We start from the raw sequence: 20,079 nt of genomic DNA, 5'->3' as shown, positions 1-20,079 counted from the left end.
TCACAACCAGGGTGGCTGATCCCAACCTAATGGTTGGGCAGTCCTGAGAAATGTTGCCTCTTGGACTGAAGGATGTAGTTGACGTACGCTGGCGTGTACCGTCCCGGGCTCACTAAATCCAGAGAGAAGCCGGTCGCCGCCGTCGCCGCACCCGGGCTGTTCTTTCCGGGGCTGAAGTATGGGAGATTCCTGGCAGGGCTGGGGGTGGCTTGGCCCTTGGGGAGTCCTTTCATGGAAGGGCTGGACCACCTGTCAGAAAAAGGCAGCGTTTTGTTTTTTTAATCTCGTCGGAAGAGTGTGAACTGGAGAAACAGGCTTTCTGACTTTATGCAATAGAGCCGTGGTGGCGAACCTATGGCACAGCTGCCACAGGTGGCACACAGAGCCCTCTCTGTGGGCACACGCGCCGTCGCCCCAGTCCTAGGCCTTCAGCTGGGTTTTATAAAACCTTTTCGCTTTAGGCCTCCGCCACCGTGTGCAAAAAAAAAATTCAATCAATTTCAACTTCTCGCGGGGAAAAAACAAGATCTCGCAAAGTTGGAATTGACTGATTGAACTTTTTAGTCCCACCCGGTCTGCCGTTACCACCACAGCCAGGCCCACCCAATGGGCCAGGCCCACCCGGCACCCGACGATACATAAGTGGGTTTTGGGCTGCAGTTTGGGGCACTCGGTCTCTAAAAGGTTCGCCATCACTGCAATAGATGGCGAACGGAAGTGTTAGAAAAAGAAAGCCAGAAAAGGGTAGATCATTTGTAACTTAAGTTCAGGTCTTAACAAGAAGAAATCAAGAGTTCCTTGACCGCAGGAAGGCAACAGAGAAAAACAAAAGAGATGCAAACGCTGGTGTCTTTGCCTTAAAACAGTGTTTCTCAACCTCGGCCACTTGAAGGTGGGTGGACTTCCAACTCCCCGGAACGCCCCAGCCAGCCATGTTGAAATCCATCCATCTTCAAGTGGCCGAGGTTGAGTAACACTGGCCCCAACTAACACCCCTTCCTTTGCACCTAAAATGGAATCTGGAGGGGAAAAAAGCAATGGTCTCCTTTCAAAAATGTGTTTTTCAGAGGGTGGGCGTTGGCAAAGGCCCAACTCCCTTCAAAACAGGTTCTCAAGATGATAAAATTAGTCAGCTGAGTAGTTTTAACTACTGGGGAGAGCGGGGGGGGGGGGAGAGAGGGGAGAAAGACCACATACCACACTTTGGTGGTGTAGCTTTTTTCCCCCCTGCATCCTAGAAGGGATGTGACACCAACCCAAGGAGATACCGTTCTCCTCCACTTGCCCAGAGAATTGGTTCAGGCTTCGTGGGACGTACCTTTGCCGCTCGGATGCGGGATAGGCCTGCACGGACTCACTCCACTTGTAAATAGCCGGGTACTTCTGGGGATCGATCTCTACTCCCAGTAATGCCGTTAACACGTCGTTGTCCCATTTTGACGGCTGATCGCTAAGCAGAGGAAGACAAGAGCTGAATTAGGCAGCTGAGTACCACCAAAGGCAGTGGCTTAGACTCTTAATCTCCGAGAAAACAAATATATATATTATACACACAGAGATATATATATATAAAACCGTGTGGGCTTTGCTGAGCAACTTTCACCTCTAATGACCCTGGGGCGAATAAACACCCAACAGGCTCAAGATCTGTACAAGCTCTTTCACCTGGAACAAAAAATGACTGAAGAGCCATGGTGGCGCAGTGGCTAGAAGCGTAACACAATCACTGCCAGGAGTTTGATCCTCACTGGCTCAAAGTCGACTAAGCTTTCCAAGGTTGGTAAAATGAGGACCCAGATTGTTGGGGGCAACCGGCTGACTCTGTAAACCCCTTAGAGAGGGGTTGTAAAGCACTATGAAGCAGTCTATAAGTCTTAAGTGCGATTGCTCTCTCTCTCTTTTGCTTTTAATTTGGCGCACATGTATTGACTGGTCCCAAGGCTGAAGGCATCGCACAAAGATGCTTGAGGACTAAACTCGCCCAGTTTCAGGATTTGCAAGGCACAAACTAACCACGTCAGTGGGCTCCCACAATACACTAAGCCCTAAAGAAACTTAACCAAATGAAAGAATGGTAATGCATGCAAACACCGCAGATGTTTTGAGCCCACAGTGAACCACGAATGGGTCAAGGCCACCTTTTCCATATTACAGGAGCAAATGTCCATCGCTACATTATCATTATCACAACAGCTAACGGTACACGTCGCGTCAGCCCAGGTAGTCCTCAACTGACAGCCACAACTGGGACCAGAATGCCTGTTGCTAAACAAGCCAAGTTGCTAAGTCGCACCCTGATTTTATGACCTTTTTTGTCAAGCAAAACTCTGCAGTGGTTAAACCAAGCGTACCATCGTTAAGTGGATCTGGCTCCCCCCCCCCCAAAAAAACCCCTTGACTTTGGTTTAGAATAGAATAGAGCTTCTTCTAAATGGACAATGATATTTTGTTGGTCTTCCAGACCGATACTTCTAAAATCGTTGGCTTTCTCTGGGTATTGAAGAATTAAGGGATTTTGGAGTGGGGTGTCCCTTGGTCCAGGGACCTAGGCTGTTGTTGGCTTTTTTTGCATGTCGAGCCCGCCAAATTGGGGATGATTAAAAGAACCCATGACAGGGCCAACAAAACAAAAGAGATTCTGCAGAATTCTAGAATAGAACAGAGCTGGGAGGGACCTTGGAGGTCTTCCAGTCCAGCCCCCTGCTCAAGCAGGAGAACCTAGACCATCTCAGACAAGTGACTGTCTAGCAGCCTCTTCTTAAAAATCTCCAGGGATGGAGCGGCCATCATTTCTGGAGGCAAAGCCGTTCCACTGGTTAATTGTCCTCACTGTCAGGAGGTTTCTCCTCAATTCCATGTTGCTTGTGAGAAGCCAGCCGGGAAGGCCACCAATGATGATCACAGGGCCCCAGGATGCTGGAACCGACTATCAGTATCTAAAGAACGTTACAAGCTACCTGTCCTAAAAATACACTTCCTAGGGTGGAGTCCCCAAACCAACCCTTCTTAGACCCCCCCCCCAAATGCCTTTCTTCCATACCCTAAAAGGAACATCTGCTTGGTTTTCCCCTTTGAGGGGGGCGTTTTTAGTAAACCAGGAACGGACATCCCAGGTGGCGATTCCAAGGTGAACGGCGGCTTCCTCTCCGCAGATCTGACCTCGGTTTCGGCCGAGGGTCTCTCTGCCTCTTGGGGGTCCCCCTCTTCCTTCCTGCTTTTGTTCTTCCTGGCAGCTGCCCCCGTCTTAGACAAGGGGGAACCCATTTCAGGCAGTTGCTCCTGGCATTTCCACGTTTTGGCCCCCCTCTGGCTGGCCTTGGCCGCTGAGCATTCCCTCGCCACGGCCGGATCCTGGCAAGAGAGCCGGTCAAATTTCTCCATTAAATTGGCAACGGGAGACTGAAGGCTTCCTTCCTGGCTCGGATGCCTCCTGGCGGTTCCTGTCCTATCGTCGCTAGCGGCCTGACTGCAATAGCCGTTTTTACCCAGAGGCGCTCCTTTTTCGGCCGTCTGGAGGGAGGTTTTTGCCCTCGGCATGATAGTCCCCGTGTGTTCGATGGAGAGAATGTCGCACTCGGAGCTTTCAAAGCTACCGATGGTCGGCTGGTCGGGTGCTATAACGGGGCTGTAATTCCTGGCGGCGTTTTGTCTGTTTTTCACTTCTTCCAGACTCATGTCGTCGTCGTCGAGAAACGCTCCGACGGAGACAGAATTGCAGTTTTTACTTTTACCTGTAACAACAACATCAACAACAAAATAAAACGGGTGTGGACATCAGACCAAACTCTAGGCTTTGGGGTTGACTTATCGCCCACTGATCTCGTCAACGGCGCTCTTCTCTTAAGTTGCTCGTGTTTAAAGAGAGCTGAAGTTTCCTCGGAACCTATTTGGCATTTAAACTGAAATCTCTCCTATCCATTCCCTGCAGTGGGTTGTGAGTGAATGCATCCTTCGTGTTCAAGAGAGTGTGTCTAGAGAGTGGCGTTCCTCAATCTTGGCAACTTGGGAAGTGTGGATTTCAACTCCCAGAATTCCAAGACGTCAAGGCTGAGAAAGTTCTACAAAGCAAAGAGATGCCAGCTGTCCAAATTTAATCTTGAAGGTCTAGGCCTGATTGCAACGTAGGAATTTATGTTTTGCAATTCCGGATTGACAAAACGACGGGGATTATTCGAATAAAAATTCAGTAGGTAACGCAGACACCACCAATGCCTTCTAACCAGGGGTGGGCAACTATAGACCCTTTTACGACCTGTGGACTTCAACTCCCAGAATTCTTGAGTCAGCACTGAATTCTGGGAATTGAAGTCCACAGGTCGTAAAGGGGCCATACTTGCCCACCCAGCTAGCTTTCTCCTGGGACTTTTTAATATATGTGTATATGCGCGTGTGTGTGCACGCATGCACGCGCACGCACACAGACACACACAATTAATTTTTATAGGATTAGGGATGGGGTTAGGGTTAGGATTTTTTAAAATAACATTCTTAATATTTAGCAAACAGCATGTTGTCGGGGTTCACGTATTTTTTAAAAAAACCTGAATAGTAATGTCTATATTATCATAAACAATACGTTAGCTTATCGCTCAATTGGACTTTTCAAAGCATTAGCAGGTTTGGCTAAAATTGCTTTGGGGATTAAGTCATCCATTAAGCCACCCAACCCAGGTGCCTCTTCAGCCTTACCATAAGACTGTGGAGTGGATCTCCTGTGGGCCTCGTTTTTCCCTTTTTCTAGCTGAGCATTATTGCTCAATTCCTGCTGTTGAGCCAGGTGGTCTTCTAGCCGTCCTAACCCCTCCTGGGAAGACAGATCAACAAAACAGCCCAGAAATTCCCAGTGTTCAACCCACGGGAACCCCAGCTCATGAGCTAACTCCCTGTAATAAATAAGATAGAACGAATCATTTGTGACGGTAGGAAATTCAATCGACGACAAATCCACTGTAAGACATTTTTTTTAAAAAAACAAACCCCAACCATCAGCCTCAGGACCGCACTTGGATAGATAACTATCCCAAACCCAGCTTTCTTGTTTGTCGCATTCACACGCTAAAATTCCAGCTTGTTTTATGCTCCCATAGAACATCAAGGAAAACAACGCCCCCCCCATATTACCGTATTTACCCCAAAACAGGACGATGCAGAATTTCAGAAGTCACAATGAATCACGTAATACAGGTAAGTTAAAAACTTGGGAATAAAGTCCTGCGTAAGTTCTCAGCACCTTCCCCCCTTGATGCTATGAAAGTATAGGCTGACATATTTGCATGCACTCACACGTACGACACACCCATACAACCGACTGACACCATTGTCTCTTCTGCCCAGCCAAGGACAACCAAGAAGGAGGATAGGATAACTAAAATTAAATAGGGGTACTTGGACAAGGAAGGAAAAACAACATTTTGATGAGTGTTTCTTAACCTTGACCATTTTAAAACAGGTGGCCTTCAACTCCCAGAATTCCCCAGCCACCGGGAATTCTGGGAGTTGAAGGCCACCCTCTTTTAAAGAAAAGAAACACTGATTTAGATGGTACTTCAGTGACTAAATGCAACAGGTAAACATTCTCCCCATTTTCAAAGGAAACCCACGTTTTTACAGGGCTACTTCTGCAGCCATTTGCAACTTATGCCAATTCCTTTCTTTCCCACAACTTCTACCGTCTGCTCACACCTCCCTCAAAGGAATTTATTTCAGTAATTACAGGTAGAGCTGTTTAACCCCCCAAAAAATGTTTCTTTTCCTCTATAACTTTTATCAAAGAACTCCTGCACGCAAAATACTCTTCGTGCAGAAAGGAACAGGTATGACGTGACGCTGAATGATAATTATTATTTTTTAAAAGTAGACTGCTTCCAAAAGAGAATATTAAAAAAAAACATTTTGAAAAATGGCAACCATCTCCAACGTTTAATCTATGTAATAAGTGGTCTATTCCCCCACTTATAGATCAGGACTCTTCAAACTTGGCCCTTTGATGACTTTGTGGACTTCAACTCCCAGAATTGAATTCTGGGAGTTGAAGTCCACAAGTCACCAAAGGGCCAAGTTTGAAGAGCCCTGATACAGATGCACTTGCGCATACGTAATAATAATTGCGGCTCCTCCTAGTCTTAACTGGTGCTGATGCTTGTTAAAAGGAGTTTTAACGGTGTTGGGAACGGAACCTTTGGCCACGTGGCTTCGGGCACCGTGTCTGAAATACCTTCCGACTCGTTCCACCCCTCTTTCCAAGTCAGATTTTCGGAGGTGGTAAAAATATTCCGCCCTCTCTCGAGGTGGGGTCTTCCAAAGCCTGCGGAAATCTTCTGCCTGTTGGGAAGGGGTGGGAAGAGAAGAGACTGAGAGGTGCGTCCAGCTTTTTACAGCAAGCTGTCAAGATTGAGTCGCTACGAGGCCTGCTGGCTTCTGACGCTAATCCACTTGCCATAGAAAAAAGGGTGGGCGGAACAGGATTCCAAGAAGCCCTTCAAGGGACCGCGAGAACCTGCAGCAATGGCAAGGTCCCTAACGCAGGTGCTTGACGGAGATGTGGACCGTTCCTATAACAAGCGGCTGCTTCAGGAAAGGCACGAAGACTTATCCACCTGCGTTACTATCAGGGCAACCCAGCCCTGCCTACTAAATCGCTTACGTTAAGTAACATCCTCAACTTACGACTATTCATTTAGCGAGTGTCCGGAGTTACGATGGCAGTGGGGGGGGGAAAGCAATTTATGACTGTTTTTCACACAGCCAGCAGCATCTAAATTTGGATGCTAGGCAATCGGCTCGTACTTATGACGGCTGCAGTGTCCCGAGGGGGGGGGGTTGTCACGTGATCACTTTTTGCACCCTTCTAACAAGCAGTCAGTGAGGGGGCCGGATCCACTTCACAACCGTGCCGCTAGTGACTGCAGCGATTCTCTTAACAGCAGTGGCAAGTAAGGCCATAAAGGGGAGGCAAAACTCAACACTCAACTGTCTCGCTGAACGATAGAAATTTTGGGCTCACTTGTGGTCATAAGTTGAGGACTACTTATATCTCCCTTGCCCGGCCCACTCCCACGCCTGCTTCATCTCTAGATACGGCGGCTTCAGATTTAGTTTCACAGTTTCGCAATAAATCCTTTAATTCAGGGTGGAAGCTGGGGCAATTGGATGGAGATGAGTTTTTCCTGGCCGGATGCCCTCCCTGATGCCTATGCGGAGTTCAGAGCAGATTATTTTTTGTCTTGGCGCCCTGAAAAACATCTGCCGCTTCCTGGGATTGAGCTCTTCCGCCGTGCTGCTCAATCCCACAGCCCCCAAAATGGATGAAGGGGGCTTCAGCAAAGGGTCTCTTGGCTCTCCTTACCTTGGAAGGACTCAGCGGCCCTGCGTAAGCCCTCACTGTCAGCAGGGGATCTTTAGGGCTGCCAAAGTATCTGGGCAGAGACGCCCGTGGGCTGCTCTCGCTTTGATCCGGGGACCAGGGGGCTCCAATCATGGGTGCCGTGGCGTTATCTTCTGCTCTGAAGAGGGGCACGTAACACTGACCTGGGTCGGAAAGGATGGAAAGGGATATCCAGCTGGAGAATCTCCCAAGGAAGACCTGCCCCCATCTCTGCTGCTGGTGTGCGAAACATTTCTCAACTTCCTGCCCACCTAAAACTCAACGCTTTTCATATTCCCAGGAGGATTTTTGAAATATTTATTTGATTAAATAAGGCTTGTTTGATACCAGTCAGGAAAAAAAACAACCTATACTGAATATACTTGTCAACATCCATCTCGAGAATCCAAATAAAACACTTTCGGTTCCTTCCGTTTCCGAAAATGTTTATTAAATGCACGGCATGGTAATGTCGAAGCAACACTAGCTCTGAGATCATGGAATTAAACAATAATCTCTCCAGCCAAACCCCCAACCGCTCACGTACTCCGTGTAAACAATTTGACTTTGTTATGGGAACCGTCTTGCTTCCTCTCCACACCTGCCGTGGTGTCCTTGGAAAGGTTTCAGGCTCTCACGGTCTTCAGCAGAATCGTAAAGGTTACGATACAATACTCTTTGGGTTTGGGGTTCTATACAAAGTGATCCATGCCATTTGATTACGGAATTGCCCCCAAAACGGAAGTTGTACAACAAAGCCCCATTTGCTGCCAACATTTAATACAAACCTTCCAAATGTTCCCGAATTTTTGTCTTCAGATCCTCCGACTTATTTTTGCTCCTTTCACAGATCACCTGTTAGGCAAGAAGATATTAAGATGTGTTAGTTAAGCTAAATCGCCTCGGTATTTTGTACGTCAAAGGGGGGGTGGGGGGAAACTAAGCTATAAGCTATGCCGGCTGAGGCATTCTGGGAATTGAAGTCCACATGTCTTAAAGTTGCCAAGCCTGAGAAACACTGTTATAAAGGTGTTTTTAATGTGACATCAAGACGATGACAGCATGCTTTTGAATTCAACTTACATCTGCTGGGGTTTGATTGTATTTATTTTTCGGATCCTTTACAATGCCTGGATGGGAAACAAGGACGCCGACCACATCTGGATTCCCAAACTTGCAAGCGAAGTGCAGCGGTGTATCGAATCCCTACAAAAAAAATAAACGTACGAACACTCTGTATTATACAAGCTTGGTTTCTGTGCAGATTAGGGTTTACTAGGAATATTCCAACAAGAAAACTGCATGAGGCTCACCACTTTATCTGGTGTATTCAGATAAAGATCCGCTATGTAACTTATACGCTTCTCCAACATAACCGTGTCGTCATCAGGATACATCAGTCGCATAAATTCTGGGTTTTCTAGAGTGTCCAACAGCAGCCGGCAAATGCCAGGTTGATTCTCTTTAGCTGCCACATGCATGACGTTGTAGCGACACCCCTCCTGGAAAAAAGAACAAACCTCTTCACTATTCGTGATTCCTCCACCCCGGCATAACAGAACTTCCATTTTCCTGCTATCAGCCTTAAGATTAGCTTATAGAGAAACCAGATGCCACCTCAAAATGGTGTATTTGGAGTCAGTTTGATGGAGCGGTTAAGGGGTAGGCCTAGAAACCAGGAGACAGTGAGTTCTAGTGCCGCCTTAGACATGAAAGCTGGCTGGGTGACTTTGGGCCAATCGCCAGGAGACGGTGAGTTCTAGTCCCATCTTAGTCACAAAAGCCAGCTGGGTGACTTTGGGCCAATTGCCAGGAGATGGGTGAGTTCTAGTCCCGCCTTCGCCATGAAATCCAGCTGGGTGACTTGGACCGCTCACCAGGAGACTGGGAGTTGTTGTCCCACTTTGACCATGAAAACTGGCTGGGTGATTTTGGACCAGTCCCTTTCTCTCAGCCGAGCCCACCTCACAAGGTTGTGATTGGGGAAGGAAGGAGTATGTTCACCACCTTATTTGTAAAGATAATAAAAGGTGGGATATAGACAAATAAATTGCTCAGATGCCAAGACTGGCCCAAAACCAGCTACCTGTTTTCCTTAATAATCACGTCTGGAGGGGAGAGGAGGGGGGGAAAGGATCCGTTTGTCCTGCAGCTGATTATGGCCAAGGCGCTTTTTTTTTTTAACCTGGACAATCGTTGGATTGTCTCCGGAGCCGATGAGATAGCGGGGATTACTCCAGATGAGTTCTAAGAAAGCACTTTCATCTCCTTTCTCCACAGCTTTCCGAAGCTTTGCAGTCAGATCCTGGGTACGGGGGCTTTTGTAACTGTTGGCTCTTTCTTTGCTGACCGTTTCCAGTTCAGGAGGGCACAAGCCATCTGTTAAGACATAAATAGCGTCGCGCACTCCTGATGCAATACAGGCTCAAAAAAACAAAACAAAACAAAAAAACCCGCCGCACCTCGGCATTTGCAAAACGTAAACTTCACTTGTGCAACAAAAGATCCAAAATGGCATCCAGCGGCATTAATTCGTCAAGCTACAGAATTTAACAGTGTGAATTTTAAAACACCAAGGCAGGCGTCAGCACCCATAATACGATTAAAGTGTAACTTTGCAAGAGTGGTGAATATTTCTAGCTCGGGTGGAGGAGACCAAACCTTAAAACCCCTCAAATGTAACATTCAGCATTCTTACTCACTGGTTGAGCTACGCAACGGCTACAGCCTACTAAGCAGCAATAACTGCCAACTTTAGCTCTAGTAGCTTCTCTTCAGATTCAGAGGCTGCATTCTATTCTATTCTATTCTATTCTATTCTATTCTATTCTATTCTATTCTATTCTATTCTATTCTTCTATTCTATTCTATTCTATTCTATATCCTATCGCTTATTCTATTCTATTCTAATCCTATTCTATTCTAATTTTATTCTATTCTACTCTACTCCACTCCATTCTATATTCTATTCTATTTTTCCCCTATTCTATTCTATTCTATTCTATTCTATTCCATTCCATTCTCTATTCTATTCTATTCATTATTCTATTCTATTCTAATTATTCTATTCTATTATTCTAGTCTGTTCTGTTCTATTCTAAATTATTATCATTCTGTATCATACAAAGTTGGTGTTTAAACCAGTTTAAAGTCATTCAAAAGCCATTATGGAACACACACAAGCCTCCCACTTACCTCTACTGAAGACCGAACAGACTTTGACAGGAGACAGAGAGATGGTAGACTTGTTTGGCGAGGGGAAATAATCACATATGCCTTTGGCGAATTTTTCTGCATCTTCTTTGTTTGAGAAAGCTTTAAAGCGCGACCCCTTAATCATTTTGACAGCTTGCAAAGCTTCCTTTTTGTCCTCATAGACATGTACCCTTTCTGGGGGGGAGGGGGAAAAACAGCAGTGAAATAAATTCATTTCTGATGAAAAGAGAAGGCAACGCCAAGTCAAGAAATCTATCCCTCTATTTTTTATTGCAAGTCCCATTTAGCTACTTTGTGCAAAGGTGATTACAGCAGAAAACACTCAGATCAACTAAATCTGCTTTGGTGAATTTTACTTGGGGGGGGGGGAATAACTACAATACCACATAAATTTGCCATTTTTTTTCAGGGCCCTCCACAAAACCAATCAATTCTAATCCAAACTGCAAAGAGGTAATTAAATTAAAGCTGAAGGACACGCCATGTACATTGGAAAACAAGAGCTAAACAGAGCTAAAATCATCTCACGAAGACTATGATGCAAGGCTGGGTTGTTTTTTCGTCAGCAAGTCAATTTTGTTTCTTGAGAAACTAAACCGTCTTTCATTTGCTTAAAATCATGGGTCCAAGTCAAAGACGACACCAAAAAAAAAAAAAAGCGAACTGCCCATCAGATTTACAGTATATGTTTTTATGTCCTCTTGACACTATTGTAAGGGACCTGAAAGAATCTGTTGCGTCTTCTGGGGCCAATTTCTTATTTTTCTGCTCCAGATTTTATAGTTCAAAACAGGTTATATTTAACCGCTTGATCTTATCTTGTTGGGACAAACCAATATTTAATTCAGAATTGGGAATTTGGCCTGAGGTCCATACATCCACAAGGATGGGTAGGTCAGATGGGTAAGAGCTAAAGAGTTGGAATGAGAGAAAGTCCGTCTTTAAAAAAAGGCACCAGTCCCTGAGGAAAAATGGGCAAGATGGATCTAGTCTATGGGCTGTCCCTAAATTCAGCAAACTGGAGAATGCCAGTTCTGGATGTAACAAACAACTCAGCTAACAAGAGAAACGAATCTTTGTCATTCCAAAAACAAGCAAAGTGGTGATGGGTAGGAATGGAGGAAGCTTGCAAGCTCAAGATTCATGCAGGGTCATTTCCTTTCTCTTAAAAGTTATACTAAAGGTAAAGGTAAAGGTTCCCCCGCACATGTGTGCTAGTCGTTTCCGACTCTAGGGGCCGGTGCTCATCTCCATTTCACAGCCGAAGAGCCAGCGCTTGTCCCAGGACGTCTCCGTGGTCATGTGGCCGGCATGACTAGACGCCAAAGGCGCACGGAACGCTGTTACCTTCCCACCGGAGTGGTCCCTATTTTTCTACTTGCCTTTTTACGTGCTTTCAAACTGCTAGGTTGGCAGAAGCTGGGATGAGTAACAAGCGCTCACTCTGTTATGCGGCACTCGGGATTCGACCCGCCAAACTGCCGACCTTCTGATCGACAAGCTCAGCGTCCTAACCCACTGAGCCACCATGTCCCTTAAAAGTTATACTAAATTATCATTAATACATCCAGCTGATCTCATTTGTAGATAAACACACAGGCACACCAGTATTTTTATACCCCAAATTTTGCACGGGGGCAGGGAACATGGGCCACTAACAAATTCAACATCATAATGAACTTTTACTTCCTAGCAAAAGAAACGTTAAGGTTTGGGTACCACATCCCTGGGGAAAAAAAGCACCGGTCCTTGAAAATGCAGCACCGCTATTTTTATGCCAAATATTTATGGCTATCACACTAAAATGGTCTCCTTTGACAGCCATTTCTTCTCAAGTAATTCGACCACTTGGCGCTGCGTGCCCATTAAAGCGTGGGAAATCAATCTGATCGATGCCCTCCTGCTGAATTTTTCATTGGCTGGCCACGAGAAAGCCATCTATTAAGCCTCGTTGGCATTCGTCTCAGACTCTAAAGCAGCTAGCTGTCTGCTCTCACAGTCAGGCTGCAGAAATTCAGATATTGCTGGGATTGCAAGAGCTACCAGCACCAAGCAGCATGGGCAGTTGCAGGCAGAAGCTGTCAAGAGTATCAGGGGAAAAAATGTGTTTACAACTTGCAACAATCCTTGACTTAACACCCGCAACCAAGCCCCAAATTTCCATTACGAAGCAAGGCAGCTGTTTTAAGTGAGTTTTGCCTCATTTTATGACTTTTTTTTTTTGGCCACACTTCAGTGAATCGCTGCAGTTGTTAAAGTGAATGGTTTCTTCTATTGACTCTGCTTGCTGAAAGCCGGCTGGGAAAGACGCAAATGGGGATCACATGTCCCCAGGACACTGGAAGCATCATAAATATGAGTCAGTCGCCAAGTGTGTGAATTTTGATAAAACCCTAGTAAAGACCACACCTGGAATACTGCAGCCCATTTTTGGTTACCGTATCACAAAAAAGATGTTGAGAGTTTGGGAAAAAAATTCAAAGAAAGAGCAGCTAAGACGATCCAAGGCCTGGAGACTAAAACATACGAAGAACGACTGCAGGATTTGGGTTTGGCTAGTCTAAAGAAAAGAAGAAATAGGGGAGACATGATAGCAGTACTCCAGTGTATGAGGGGCTGCCACAAAGAAGAGGGGGTCACATTCACCAGATGGAAGGACGAGAAACAATGGTTGGAAACTGACCAAAGAGAGAAGCAACCTGGAATTAAGGAGAAAGTTCCTGACGGTGAGGACAATTAACCAGTGGAACAGCTGGCCTCCAGAAATCGTGGGCACTCCATCAATGGAGATTTTTAAGAAGAGACTGGACAGTCACCTGTCTGAGATGGTATAGGTCCTCCTGCTTGGGCAGGGGGCTGGACTAGAGGACCTCCAAGGTCCCTTCCAGCTCTATTCTATTCTAATTCTAATTGGGACCATGGGGATGCTGCAACGGTCTTACGTGTGGAAGACAGGCCTGTCACTTTTTCAGTCGCGCTGTAACTTGAAACGGTCACTAAATGGAACGGTTGGGAGGGTGACCTCTACAAGGAGACTGTCAATGAAGGAGGCGCTGAAAGGGAGCTATTTTTAAGCCTATTTACCAAAGAAACTCTTACCGTTTCTAGTCAATATGTCGTCGTATACCGGGCACACCCCATAATACAGCAGAGGCTCTTTGGAGGGAACCTGGCAACGAAGAGGGAAGCCATTAGCCTCCCGCATCAGGGCTTCCTCCTCCGGAGGGTTCAGGCCCATGCTGTAGCCAAAGTCACCGTCCTCGGGAGAGGCAAGGTGGCCGTTCGTTTTCCCAGGTTCTGGCTGGTTCCCGTCAGCCGCAGCGGTTCCCGGGACGCCGTTGTAAATGGGAGCCGTGGCCTCGGAGGGTCCTTGCTGTTCCCATAAAGCCTGGGCCAATCTTTTTTCAAAGATGGACCTCGTGGTCAGCGTGATGGGCCCGCATTTCAGGCCAGCTTTGACGATTTCTTCTCTCAGCTCATCGGGGGTCAGTTGTTTTAGTCGGGAGAAGATTTCATCCATTGTTATCCTCCCTGTAGGCAAAAAAACGAAAACCAGAGGGCATTGTTTAGTCCATCAGAAGGTCAGGTAAGCTCTTGACTTACCACAGTTCTTTGCTGACCGAAGTTACAACAGCACTGAAAAATGACCGTCTTATTTCACACTCACAACCCGTTGCGGCATCCCCAAGGGCAGGGGTAGGCAACCTTGGCTCTTTGTTGACTCGTGGACTTCAACGCCCAGAATTCCCGAGCCAGCATGGCTCAGCTTGGAAACCTTTCCCTTCAGCGTGGCTGGCTCAGGAATTCTGGGAGTTGAAGTCCACGAGTCATCAAAGAGCCAAGGTTTGCCTACCTCTGTCCAAGGATCAGGTGATCAAAATTCAGACGCTTGGCAACTGGCTCGTATTTAGGACTCAACGTCCCCGGGGGATCATGTGATCACCTTTTGGCAAGCAAAGACTATGGGGGAAGCCAGATTCATTGAACCACCCATGTTACTCACTTAACAACTGCAGTGATTCCTTAACCACTGTGGCAAGAAAAGTCAGAAATTTTGGGCTCAAAATAAAGGCAGAGTCAAAAGAAGGATGGGTCCATTATGTTCCACATTGGTTGGGTCTTGTGTTTTTCAACTTTGCCCACTTTAAAATGCGAGGACTCCAACTCCCAGAATTCCCGAGCCAGCATGCTGATGGGCTTAGACACACACACCCCTCCCCAAGACACCAGACTTAAAAGAAAGGGGGGGGGGAACCACCAGATAAGAGCAGTTTGATGACAAGCTCTGTTATAGCAGGACTGAAATACATTTAATACCTACATTTAAAATACATTTAATACCTACATTTAAAACATGTTCAATCTTCAAAGTTACTGTAGTGTTAAAAAAAATGAGATCGTTAATGGACGCCTTTAATCTATTTCTGTTTTAGCACAGGATCTAATGTTAGCAGCAAGCATGCTGAGAATTATTCTAGATCTTAATCATTAAGCATCTGGCAGAATGCTTAAATCCACTTCTGCTCTCTTATTTAAAAATAGAACGAAGGAAGAGCAAAAATCTCAGCCGTAAAAGGGAAGCTGCACCGGACGACTAGAAATAGACCTAAATAAAAACAAAACATTTCAGTGGAGTATTAAATTTAGTGGGTATGTTAAATTTACCAATATTTTAGAAGAGAAAATGGCTCTACCACCTTTCCACGAAATCATGGATTTCGAAAGCAGACTGGTTTCTTTTAAAATGGAAAATAAAATTCTTTTCGGGTTTTTCCTCTGTATCGTTTCGAATTGAATACAGGTGCTGCCAAAGAAATGCTAATTTGACATGTATTTAGTACAGGGGTCTTCAAACCTGGCCCTTTTATGACTTGTGGACTTCAACACCCAGAATTCCTCAGCCAGGCACGCTTATTTAGTACCTTCTTGGAGAGCCTAAATTCTTCAGACATTAATCTAACCGAAATCTCAAGTCATCTTGAAACCGTTCCTCTGGATTATATACATCTTTGCGTTCAACAGAATCTGAAAGGCTTATCCTAGGGGATATGTAGACCTCTTTGCAAACGTTATTACTGTTGATCACAAATGGAGAATACCATGCTATAAAAAGTTTTAATCTAAATATATAAATACATATTGCTTTCATGGCATCGGTCACATTGGGTGCAACAGTGAAATCACTACCCAGAAAGCCACCGTTTGCTAGTGACTCAAGCAATCTGAATAAATATTTGTTGGGAATACTTTAATGAATCTAATTTCTCCAGGGAAGTCAGATTTGATTTTATATCCAAGCATGTTTGGCTTTCCCAGGGAAGACACGGCTTTGATGTAAAACCAAAACAAATACGAGAGAACAGAAATAATAACTATTCTTATGCACAAATTTATTTTTTCTGATTATGCTTCTATGTTACCAAATCTAAACAACTGTGTTTAGTGAATCTAAAGAATCTAAATTGGAACTACCATGAAGAAAGTGTCTTTTTTAAAAAAATTCTGCATTTCCATTTGAATATTCCTTAAATAGGAAGCTCCTTAGAATTACTTGACATTTGGGCAGTCCCATCTGCCTACATCATGATAGTTAAGTCTGTGCATCCCCAGAGGCTTCATGCCCAAAATAAATATAGCATGGGAATTCACAGAGGGGGACCAAGTGATGGCACAGGCATCCTGACAACTGGCAAATGATGCAATTTGTGCAGTTGCATCAGATGTCATAATTGCCATCTTTTTTTTTTCTTTTTTCTTTTTTGCATCGATGGCTGGTCCTGGATGCTGCGGGAAACAAACAAGAAGAGAGGAGGGAAGGGAAAGGAAAGGGCAATTTTATGCCACCTTTTTAACAGGCGTTATTTAAGGTCGTGTGTGATTCACCGTGTATTGTATCTGTTCATTTCCATCCCGCTTTTATTATTTTTATAAAAACCCAAAGGGCAGCAAACACATCCAAACACATTTTCCTTCCCCCTATTTTCTCTACAAACAATCCTGTGAGGTGAATTGGACGGGGCCGAAGTGTCAAAACCCATTCCCATTTTATTTCATTTCATTTCTATTTCATCCCACCTCTCCTGGGTTTTGCCGTGCTTCCAAGGGTGGGGGGAATGTGCCTGCAGGGCTATTGCTATCACTTCTTCCCCCTCTTGCTACAATGCAATCCCTTGTTTTGTTTATTGGGGCTGTATCCTGTTTCCTGCATTATCTCTCTCTCTCTCTCTGAACTCTATTTTGTAAACTGTCAATCGAGAAGAAAGGAAGAGATAGGGATCTAACCTCAGTGCCTGGATTTTGTCAACACTGCCAGAGGAAGGTTTGAACAAGCCACTGACTCTCACGTCAGCTGGGCCAATATTTTATTTCGTCGGTTCCTACAAAGAACTGAACACTTGGGGAGTGGCTATCCCACATGGGTGGTGGTGTGTGTCGATCTATGGGGTAGGGTCCTGCTTGGGAACACTATAACTTACTGTGTTGCGCGGGAAATCTCAGATCCTGTCTATGATGCCTGCTATCTCCTATTCGTAACGAAAGTTCCTGCTTGGAACAAAAATTGTTTCCAAGAGTTCTGCTTTCTTAAGATGTGGGCTTGAAGTAGGTCCTGACACAAAGTCACCTAGCTTGACTTTTATGCCCTAAGGTGAGACTAGAATTCACAGCCTCCTGGGCGATTGGCCCAAAGTCACCCAGCTGGTTGGTCTTTCATACATGAGGCAGAACTAGAACTCACCACCTCTGGCTTTCTAGCCTTTCGCCTTAACCACTAAACCAAACTGGCTAAAAAAAAGAAAGGAACTCTACGATTTTCCCCTTGAACCTTAGCTGGGATGACGGCCGGAAATGGCTCTTCCTTCAGCAAAACTGTGAAATAGCAGAAATGAGCCGTAGAGGTCCAGAGTAGAAATGCACGCATGTGTGTGTGTGTGTGTGTGTGTGTGTGTGTGTGTACACACACACACACACACACACACACACATACATACATATATATATATATATATACACACACACACACACACACATATTTGTGTAAATTGCTAACAAAGAATTATACACAAATATATGAGCTGTCACCGGTGTGACTACTGCCTGTCGATGGCCTTCAGGATAGGCTGAAACAGGAAATAAAGATTTGTCCCATGTTTGGGGCCTAGCAAGGTAATCTAAAATAGTTAACAAGCATTTGACACATACACACACACATATATATATACATATACATATATATATATATATACATACATACATATATATACATATATATATACATTTATATATACATACATATATACATATACATATACATATACATATACATATACATATACATATACATATACATATACATATACATATATATATATATATATATATATATATATATATATATATATATATATATATATATATATATATATATATATATGCATACATATATATATGCATACAAACATCCAGAAGAAGGAAGCAGAAGCCACCAGCCTGATGATGACGGATGGGATTCCGTCAAAACGTCGCTCCTACACCTTTAGTTCTACGCGGGGAAAAACCCGAATAACCAAAGATCCACAAACATATATACATATATACATATATACATATATACATATATACATATATACATATATACATATATACATATATACATATATATATATATATATATATATATATATATATATACACACACACACACACACACACTCCTATAGGTATTAGGGTTTCCTGCCTGAGCAGGGGGTTGGACTAGAGGACCTCCGAGGTCCCTTCCCGCTCTTGTCCTTCTATTAAACGCGCAGAGGCTCCCAAAAGGCTCAAACCCATTTGACAGCCAAGGAGAGGCAAAACTCACCGAAAAGCCCATTCGGGTCATAGGAGCAGCAGCAGCAGCCGCCTGGCCTTTCTGCTTGCCTCACCTGGTGGTCTCCCATCCCTACAGCCTTTTTTTTTTATTCCCCTCTCTTTCTCTCGCTCGATTAGCGAACCTCTCGCCGCCCCCCTCCACCTGTGGATCGCAAGACAACCCCCCCCTTCAGGGGGGGACTACGGGGCCCATCATCCCCGGCGCGGGGGAGTCCAAGGCGACGCCTTCCCCCCCCCCACAGCGGCCTACCTGGCAGGGAGGTGGTTGTGGGAGAAAAGGCAGCGACCCCAACCCCGACCCCCACCCCCGGGGAAAGGCCTCTCACCTCCGTCGCAGCTGTCGGGGCAGCGCGGAGGCCTCTCCACGGGAGGCGGCGGCGGCGGCGACGGAGACCGAGGCGTCGCGCCGGGCCTCGGGCCTCGTTCCAGCAGCCGCAGCAGCCAACCCAGCGCGCCGATGACGGCGCAGGCGGCCAGCAGCTCCCAGGCGGGCCAGCCGGCCCAGCTGGCCCGCCACCACCCGCCCCAGCCCGACCAGCCGGCCGCCACCCAGCGCTCCATCGCTTCCCCGGCCGAGCGCGCCACTGCGCAGGCGCGGGGCGGCCTCGCGGGGGGGGGGGAGAGAACCCCGGGCGCTACCTCGTGAGCGGCCGCTCGGCTTCCGTCGTCGCGCTGCCTTCGCGCAGGCGCGGAGGCGCGCGCGCAGGTGTGCGGCCTCGCCGCCAGGCCCCCGCTTTCCCTCGCGGGGCTGCCCGCCAGAATGCCTGCGCCGAAGTCTATCGGCCGCGCTTCGCTTCCGCCCGTGGGGAAGCCCGGCGCCGGCTTCTCCCCGCAGCCTCGACGGCGCCCTTGAGAGTTTTGAAGGGGTGGGGGGAAAAAAAACAAAACAAAAACAAAAACAAATGGCTGAGGGGGCATAGGTGACCAATCGCGGCCCGCCACGTCGCGCGGGGGCGGGCGTATGGCGCGCTGCCTGACGGGAAGCCCTTGCCCGAAATTCGAGGGCTGAGTTCCGCCTTCCCCGGCGTGAATGGAATAAAAGCCCATCATCCCCGCGAAGCATGGGAAGTGTAGTCCGGATCTACTGCTAAGCTTGTAAGCCGCCCTGAGTCTTCGGAGAAGGGCGGGATATAAATGTAATAAAAAAGTAAAAAAAAAATATCTTGTTGAGGAGCCTTGAGAAAGTGACAGCTTGGTTGCCCCGCTAACGGCTCGAGGGGCAGGGAGACACACTTCCGGTTTCCGATTGAAGCTGGCGAGGCTGCCACGCAAAGGCTAGAGATGAGTGGCATATAGGCGCATAGAAACCGGAAGTGGAGAGTGCAACCAAGTTCTCCAGGGTTCTGCAAAGCCACGTTGCGCTTGACTTTTTTTCCCCCCCACCATATGGTTTGCAAATTATAAAGAGTTTTCAGTTGACTAAAGTTCAACTTTCTGGCCAATTTTATCTCTGATCTGTTTTTGTTGTTTTTAATCAGAATCTTACTTCTTGTTATGTCAAAGAAACAGAAGCAATCAAAGGCATTTTCACTATTATTGTCACTGTTATTGGAAATAAGTCATCGAAAGAGGCCCCTTCTATCAGAATTGGCCTACAAGGGAGCAGGGCGGAGGAATTCTGGGAGTTGTAG

The 20,079-nt window shown here is 46.1% G+C and overlaps 1 protein-coding gene across 2 annotated transcripts; it reads right to left on the bottom strand.

The window, feature by feature from the left end:
• Positions 1-4: 4 nt before the first annotated feature.
• ANKLE2 (ankyrin repeat and LEM domain containing 2) lies at positions 5-19,037 on the bottom strand. Of its 2 annotated transcripts, none has more exons than XM_081339118.1 (13): positions 18,775-19,037; positions 13,679-14,110; positions 10,559-10,753; positions 9,549-9,742; positions 8,677-8,865; positions 8,447-8,569; positions 8,152-8,218; positions 7,346-7,527; positions 6,215-6,321; positions 4,690-4,883; positions 3,041-3,731; positions 1,319-1,450; positions 5-249 (listed from the first exon to the last, which is right to left on the bottom strand). In XM_081339118.1, the coding sequence occupies exons 1-13, from the start codon at positions 19,007-19,009 to the stop codon at positions 27-29; spliced, it is 2,964 nt and encodes a 987-aa protein (XP_081195244.1). In that variant the 5' UTR covers positions 19,010-19,037; the 3' UTR covers positions 5-26. The 2 variants fall into 2 exon arrangements, with proteins under 2 accessions (XP_081195244.1, XP_081195245.1); XM_081339119.1 differs by lacking the exon at positions 18,775-19,037 and adding an exon at positions 18,438-18,633.
• Between the last annotated feature and the right edge of the window lie 1,042 nt (positions 19,038-20,079).

Source organism: Vipera berus, assembly GCF_964194415.1.
Source record: "Vipera berus genome assembly, chromosome: 14".
NCBI lineage: Eukaryota > Metazoa > Chordata > Lepidosauria > Squamata > Viperidae > Vipera > Vipera berus.
This window is presented reverse-complemented; position numbering and strand designations above follow the sequence as displayed.